The sequence below is a fragment of the Bufo bufo genome, chromosome 1 (assembly GCF_905171765.1).
Source record: "Bufo bufo chromosome 1, aBufBuf1.1, whole genome shotgun sequence".
In the NCBI taxonomy this organism is placed as follows: Eukaryota; Metazoa; Chordata; class Amphibia; order Anura; family Bufonidae; genus Bufo; species Bufo bufo.
This window is the reverse complement of record NC_053389.1, coordinates 45,700,445-45,708,791: the sequence shown is the minus strand read 5'-3', so window position 1 is coordinate 45,708,791 and position 8,347 is coordinate 45,700,445. Positions and strand designations below refer to the sequence as shown.

Sequence of the window (8,347 nt, the reverse complement as noted above, 5' to 3'; positions counted from 1 at the left end):
CAGCCCAATTTTTTCTATGTAATTACTGTATATGCCATACGGAAAAACGGAACGGAAACAAAAAACGGAACAACCGATCCGTGAAAAACGGACCGCAAAACACTGAAAAAGCCATACGGTCGTGTGAAAGAGGCCTTATCTATTTAGTTAGGCAATGATACAGAGGACTATGTTTTGCTTACAAAAGATCATCCTGGGAAAGCTGGGTGACGACCAAAAAGGGTGCAATTATAACCCCAGCTTTCCTAAACTCCTGAAAGGCAGATCAACCTAGTTAGGCAATGATCTATGAAGATATGCATTGCTGAGCCTTGGAAAGCTGGGTGACAACCCCCCGCGGGAGCTGTCGTACTAGTTATGTGCAGCTGTTTGAATAGATGTCAGTGCAAAATCTGAGCAGTAGTAGCGACGGCCATATTGGTTGTCACCCAGCTTTCCAAGATGCAGATAAACCACAGTAAATTAATTGGTTAATAAAAACTGTGAAGCCACCATCTCATCCCCCAACAATTAGTACAACAGACACTTCCACCCATGCCTCCAAGTAGCTGATTAACCCATGAGTGCTCACAGCAATAATTTAAAGGGCCGCTGACCTTAAAGTCGGCAGCTTATAATCAGATATTTCTGATATCAGTCACACGTATGGAGGCAATGGGATGGGTGTCACTCATCCCATTAACGAACACTACCATCACAGCCAACCCCCTTCCCCACCTTTTCCAGCCTGAAATGGCTAATAACAGGGAACAATAGACTAAAAGTAAAAATGGAGAGAAGATAGCCAGTGGATGTAGTGTCCCTTTAAATATAATAGAGCGGGGATCGGCAAGCCTGTGATTTACACAAGAGACACACGAATGCTGGGACTCTGGGTTTATTGGCACACATCATAATCATTGGAGATTTTCCACTGTGAGCTTAAGATAACACTTCCTGGAAATCACTCACTGCACCCTACTGTCAATACAATCAAGGCAAGGATGCTACTGGAGAGCCTCAGCTGACACTGAACCTCTTGGGACTGCGAGGCATTGACTTATGGTCAGACATCAGAGGGGGTCTGCCGATAATCTCATGCCTATGGGGACAACCTGAGGAAAGGAGAACAGGACAGCGGCTGGTAATAGGGGAGTCGGGGGAAGACGAAAGTTGTGTCCATGGCCAGGAACTCGTAGTTACCAGCCAAAAAAGTATTGGCCCTGATCCAAACATAGCAGAGGTCATTGGCCAAACCAAACCCAGTATGTGCCCACCATCAGGGGGTCTGGGTGAGACTGAGGGACCCAAAGGTTGTCCAGGCATGGACGGGTGAGGCTCAGCAGATAGTCCTCATGGGGCGCTTCCAGTCTGACATCTGCGTGCCTGGGGTGTAAAGCAGTTTTTGGGCCAAGGCTCTTTGGATGCTCAGTCTCCTGAGGTTCTGTGCAAGTTCCAGAATGGTGTCCCTGTCACAGTGTGGATGCTGCAGGGTATGGGGCATTAACCTCTGAGGATCCTGCCAGTCTTCCTCACCACTCTCCTCCTCTTCCTCCAAGATAGAGCTAAGCCTGAGCACTGTTTTGCTCCTCTCTGCAGGTGGGTTGTAAGAGCAGGTGCCATTTAGGATCTTCCTCAGCGGGATCTCGGGGACAGCAGACTCCCCTAAAAGCTCCTTCTGCTCTCTCCTAAAGTCACTTTGCCTCTTTAACCTCTTGAACTCATTGAAGGCGACCGTGGTGGTCTGGCACAGGGTGCGCTCCATGGCTTTTGCCTTCTTAGCCTTGGAGACCAAAACAGCGTGACATCTCAGCACCACCGCCTTGTTCTTAATCTGGTGCCTGTAGACCCAAGAGAAGACCTTGGGGTGACCGGTGTCAGCCACGCAGTAGGTGATACGGTGCAGGAGGTAGGCATGGACCGTCTTCCTTGAGTCCCTTTTGGAGGGGGTCATCCTAATGCCATAGGACCCCACAGAGAGTTTCATCTTGGTGCTACAGCCCCCAGACTCGCTCTTCTGCCAGATCTTGTTGACAGCTTCCACCGTGCAGCCATCTCCCTTGGCATGGAGGGTAATGGCATTTCCCAGGTACCACACTGTGTAAGAAGGGTCCTCCTGATTCAGCACTACCTTCTGCCTTCTGCTGCTGAAGACGTTGCCCAGGCGCTCCAGGGGCAAGGGGGGCAGGAGGTCAGGGCAGGAATGGAGGAAGGAGGACAGCAGGGAAGAGTAACTGACCCCCTTCTTCTTCTTGTCCTTCTTGACCAGCACAAACTTGCTTCTCCTCCAGGGCAGCATGGTGCCTCCTGTCCTCTTCAGCGCAGGAGCTCCAGGTTTCTGTGCTGTGCCGGAGCCTGGATGTTGGAGGAATGAGGAGGAGAAGCTCGGAGCTGCCTCCCTCTTCCTCTGCCACACCTCTGCTATTCCAACTTCATCCCTGGTGCTATTTGCACAGGCAGCGGACAGCATTCCCCCCCCCCCCCCCCCCCTCCCCATCTCCTCAGGCTGCACCCCCCTTTCCTATCTGTTATCACAAAAACAAAGCCACCTACAAAGCACAATGCTGGGGCTCAGCTGAGAAATCACAGGGCATGCTGGCACTTGTAGTTCCACGCGTGATAGCATGTTCCAGGGGACTGGCCCTAATTATACATTAGGAAATTGCTACTTATGCAACTGTCAAATTGTCCTATATATAAGTGAATGGGCTAATTTGCCCTTTAGCAGTCTAGGAAAGCTGGGTGACAACCCTCGCAAATGACCAAATATATATACACAAGCTGATTTGTTAATCAGGAGTCTAGGAAAGCTGGGTGGTAGCATATGCACGGTACTGGGTGGTGGCATATGCACGGTACTACATCTTCTACTGATTGCCCCCCAACATTCCCAGAATAAACAAAATAAAATCCCAGAAACAAGTAAGGAATTACAGCTAGACAGTATTGCCTTGCAGGAGTCTGGAAAAGTTGGGTGATGACCATTGCGAATGCAGAAATATATGAAAGCTGATTTGTTTATCAGGAGTCTGGGAAAGCTGAGTGGATGGTACTACATCTTCTATCGATTGCCCCCCAACATTTCCGAAATAAAATCCCAGAAACAACGAAGGAATTATACATGGCACAGCTAGACAGGATTTCCTTGCAGGAGTCTGGAAAAGCTGGGTGGCAACCCTTGTATGGTACTACACCTTCTACTGATTGCCACCTAACTTTTCCAAAATAAAATCGCATAACAAGTAGGGCCATACACATGGCACAGCTAGGCAGGATTTCTTTGCAGGAGTCTGGAAAAGTTGGGTGATGACCATTGCAAATGCAGAAATATATGAAAGCTGATTTGTTTATCAGGAGTCTGGGAAAGCTGAGTGGATGGTACTACACCTTCTAGTGATTGTCACCTCGCTTTCCCAAAATAAAATCCCAAAACAATGAGGGCATTATACAGCTAGACAGGATTTCCTTGCAGAAGTCTGGAAAAGCTGTGTGACAACCTCTGCAAATGCAGAAATATACAGTCTGCAAGCGGATTTGTAGCACATGGATGGTACTATATCTTCTACTGATTGCCACCCAACTTTTCCAAAATAACATCTCAAAACAATGAGGGGCATTATACATGGCACAGCTAGATAGGATTTCCTTGCAGAAGTCTGGAAAAGCTGGGTGACAACTTCTACAGATGCAGAAATATATGCAAGTTGATTTGATAATCGTCTGGGAAAGCTGGGTGGTAGCCCATGGATGGTACTAGACCTTCTACTAATTGTCACTCGACTTTCCCCAAATAAAAACCCAAAACAACGAGGGCATTATGGCACAACCAGACAGAATTTCCTTGCAGAAGTCTGGAAAAGCTGGGTGACAACCTCATTGTGATCTGCAGCAGTGGCAGCCATGTTTCTTAGACTCTAAATTTTATAAAAATTTTCAAGTTTGCTTGATACAATCCCACAGAACCCTGGCGAATGGCCGTTCAGGAGTCTGGGAAAGCTGGGTGTCACCTCAGTGGGGGCTGGAGTGGAAGTATTCCAGCGAGGGAAGGGTCACATAGTAAATGACTGGTTTACTGCACGCGTCCAGCAGATAATTGAATGCTCTTGAGTTTCCAGGAAAGCAGAAGGGGATCTCGTCAGAGACATCGATCAGCCTGAGGATCCGGAGCCCCCCCTTCCCCCATGGACGGATTTTAGTAAGGACAACTAGTCAGCATTGCCATAAACTCAATCAGCAGACCCCGGACCCTGTATATGCTACTATTAGCGGGTGAAGCCAGACTGTACCCTGTATATAGAATACTAGTACTGTATACGCCAAATGAGTGCCATGAGAATGGACACCCACCCTGTTAAAGGGGTATTCCATCAGGACATATCTACAGGAAGTCTGGGATCCACCTATCTCCAGGATGGGGGGTCTCCATCCCGCCAGGTGAGCCGATCACGGCCATTTGTCCAATTCACTCTTCGCCTGGAAGGGATGCAGCGGCCAGTGCATGACTCATCAGGCAGGCGGAGGACCCTCATTCTGGAAATAGGAGTACCCCTTTAAGCAATACGGTGCTGGCTGGCATCAAAAGGAAGAACAGAAACGGCATAGCTGAAAATGGGACACATTTCACACACCATGTCATGAATGAGTGCGCTCCGGTTTTCTGTTTCTTGACATCAATGAAATCCGCGTAAAATATTCAATAATATCCCCCTCCCCCAACCACGAAACTAATTTAGATGACGCCGCAGTGAAAGAAAACTTTCTATATTTATCGGCTGCGTTCTGTTTCCAAGGCAACCAAAGTTCTGAAAATGATGTCAAGTAACGAAACTTCACAGAGTCGCCATGGAAACTGTCAGGAGACAAAAATTCATATTGGAATATTTTCTGGGTCTTGGATACTTTGTAGCCCTTATAGAAAGGAAGGGAAAAAGAGGTGTTATTACAGACCCTCCCACCAGAGGGCGCTCCGTGTCACCTGTACAGCAGCACAGGGGGGCTCCACAGGCAAGAGGCACCCCGAAATTTTACAGCAAAGGAAAATACGTCTGCTTCTAGCGTCCATGTTCAGGTGAATGGGGCTGAGCTGCAATACCTGTCACTCGTGGAGAAGAAAGCCCTCATGAGATGTGTACACCAACATGCGACTTTCATGGGGATCTGTCTTACATTTTGTTCCCGCAAATTGCGTCTTTTGTAGATATACCCTTAAGGCCCCTTGCAGACGAGCGTGAGCGGAATAGGTCCGGATGCGTTCAGTGAAAAAATACGGGCGATTTCGCAAGCAGTTTTGCCTGCGATCGCGCGAGTGCAATGCGATTTAATGCGTTTTGCCCGCGCGTGATAAAAAACTGAAGGTATACAAACAACATCTCTTAGCAACCATCCGTGAAAAACGCAGCCCCATTCACTTCCAGCGTTGCTTGAAAATCGCAGAATATAGAACATGCTGCGATTTTCACGCAACGCACAAGTTATGCGTGAAAACCGACGCTTATGTAAAACACAGACGCATTGAAATGAATGGGTCCGGATTCAGTGCGGGTGCCAATGCGTTTGCATCACGCATTGCACCTGCGTGGAATACTCGCTCGTGTGAAACGGACCTAAAGGGAGTCTGTCAGCAGTTTTGATCATGCTAAACTGCTGACAGCACCAGGAGACTGTGGACTTGATATAGCACAGTGGACCAGCACCAAACTCCAAAAATGGGCCGGACAAAATTGTTGGCACCTTTTCAAAATTGTGGGTAAACAGCTTTGTTTAAAGCATGTGACGCTCATTCAACCTCACCTGTGGCAAGTAACAGGTGAGGGCAATATAAAAATTCCACCTGAAACCAGATAGAAAGGGGAGAAGTTGACTCAATCTTTGCTGTGTGTGCCGCACTAAGCACGGAGAACAGAAAGAGGAGAAGACAACTGTCTGAGGACTTCAGAACCAAAATTGTGGAAAAATATCAACATTCTCAAGGTTACAGATCCATCTCCAGAGATCTTGATGTTCCTTTGTTGATGGTGCGCAACATAATCAAGAAGTTTACAACCCATGGCCTACTAGGCGTGAAGCCTACGGCGATGATTGGCGGCGGGGCAGGGAACTATGCGCTTCGGTGCTCTGCCGAAGTATGCTGGGTGCTGGGCCTGGGGCTGCCAACCTGAACGTCATCCGCCACTGACTGGAAGGGGGCTTCTTTGGTGACGGGAGCCCAGAGCAATTTCCCAGTTTGCCCCCCTTCCCCCCAAACGCCGGCCCTGGACGCAGAGGATGTCCCCTCGTCACAGTCACAGTCCTGGGGATAAATAGATGATGGGAGAGATCTCTGTACTGACCCCTGATATATTTATACATAGTTATTAGATCTCCCCTCAGTCGTCTTTTTTCTAAAGTGAATAACCCTAATGGTGATAATCTTTCAGGGTACTGTAGTCTCCCCATTCCAGTAATTACTTTAGTTGCCCTCTTCTGAACCCTCATTATAGATACTGAGGGCACTGCTGGGGTTGGGATGCTAAAAAAAAAATTAACAATGAATACAGCCGGTTTAAAAAAATGGATGCAAAACGGCAATGGAAAACGGACAGAAAATGGATGCAGAATGGCCATGAAAACCTGACATTATGTTAGTTTTGAACAGCAGTTGTGTGCATGTAGCCTAAGGCACTTGCGGCAGGACGGATCCGACAGGCTGTTCACCATGTCGGATCCGTCCTTCCGCTATTTCGCCTTGCCGCCGCTCCGTCCCCATTGACTAGAATGGGGACGGCGGTGGAGCTCCGGCGCAGCACGGTAGTGCACGGCGAAAGGCCGCCGCATGTCCGACTTTTTAGTCGGTGAACAGCCTGTCGGATCCGTCCTGCCGCAAGTGTGAAAGTAGCCTAAGCCTGATAAGTTAGTATTCAGTGAGCTCCCTCTAGTGGTGGCTGCAGGCAGACAATTCTGCCATTTTACTCTTGTTTATATAGGAGCTCTGTGTCAGGAGAAATTGATCCAAGCTCTATAAAAGATATATGATCAATTTGATCAGAACAGATTCTTGGACCTGAAAACAACCTGATCATGAGAGATTAACCTAAATGGGTTATCCTATGATTAATGTAAAAGTGAAAATCAGACATCATATAGTACATGACAACCTCTTTCTAATAAAGCTGGAACCAGCCCTGTACCTCACATGGATCCAGAGATCTCCCCATTCATTGCTCTGATTGGGCTGGCAGCTCATGGGGCATGTCCTTTCATCTGCAGCTCAGGGGGTGTGTCCTTTCATCTGCAGCTCAGGGAGTGTGTCCTTTCATCTGCAGCTCAGGGAGTGTGTCCTTTCATCTGCAGCTCAGGGGGTGTGTCCTTTCATCTGCAGCTCAGGGTGTGTGTCCTTTCATCTGCAGCTCAGGGGGTGTGTCCTTTCATCTGCAGCTCAGGGGGTGTGTCCTTTAATCTACAGCTCGGGGTGTGTGTCCTTTCATCTGCAGCTCAGGGGGTGTGTCCTTTCATCTGCAGCTCAGGGGGTGTGTCCTTTCATCTGCAGCTCAGGGAGTGTGTCCTTTCATCTGCAGCTTAGGGGGTGTGTCCTTTCATCTGCAGCTCAGGGAGTGTGTCCTTTCATCTGCAGCTCAGGGAGTGTGTCCTTTCATCTGCAGCTCAGGGAGTGTGTCCTTTCATCTGCAGCTCAGGGAGTGTGTCCTTTATCTGCAGCTCAGGGAGTGTGTCCTTTCATCTGCAGCTCAGGGTGTGTGTCCTTTCATCTGCAGCTTAGGGGGTGTGTCCTTTCATCTGCAGCTCAGGGGGGGGGTGTCCTTTCATCTGCAGCTCAGGGAGTGTGTCCTTTCATCTGCAGCTCAGGGAGTGTGTCCTTTCATCTGCAGCTCAGGGAGTGTGTCCTTTATCTGCAGCTCAGGGAGTGTGTCCTTTCATCTGCAGCTCAGGGTGTGTGTCCTTTCATCTGCAGCTCAGGGAGTGTGTCCTTTCATCTGCAGCTCAGGGAGTGTGTCCTTTCATCTGCAGCTCAGGGAGTGTGTCCTTTCATCTGCAGCTTAGGGGGTGTGTCCTTTCATCTGCAGCTCAGGGAGTGTGTCCTTTCATCTGCAGCTCAGGGAGTGTGTCCTTTCATCTGCAGCTCAGGGAGTGTGTCCTTTCATCTGCAGCTCGGGGGGTGTGTCCTTTCATCTGCAGCTCAGGGTGTGTGTCCTTTCATCTGCAGCTCAGGGAGTGTGTCCTTTCATCTGCAGCTCGGGGGGGGTGTCCTTTCATCTGCAGCTCAGGGTGTGTGTCCTTTCATCTGCAGCTCAGGGAGTGTGTCCTTTCATCTGCAGCTCAGGGAGTGTGCCCTTTCATCTGCAGCTCAGGGAGTGTGTCCTTTCATCTGCAGCTT

The 8,347-nt window shown here is 48.9% G+C and overlaps 1 protein-coding gene across 1 annotated transcript; it reads right to left on the bottom strand.

Moving 5' to 3' along the window:
* Positions 1-1,318: 1,318 nt before the first annotated feature.
* On the bottom strand, positions 1,319-2,278 carry FAM43B (family with sequence similarity 43 member B). The gene has a single exon (XM_040422554.1). The coding sequence runs from the start codon at positions 2,276-2,278 to the stop codon at positions 1,319-1,321; it is 960 nt and encodes a 319-aa protein (XP_040278488.1).
* Between the last annotated feature and the right edge of the window lie 6,069 nt (positions 2,279-8,347).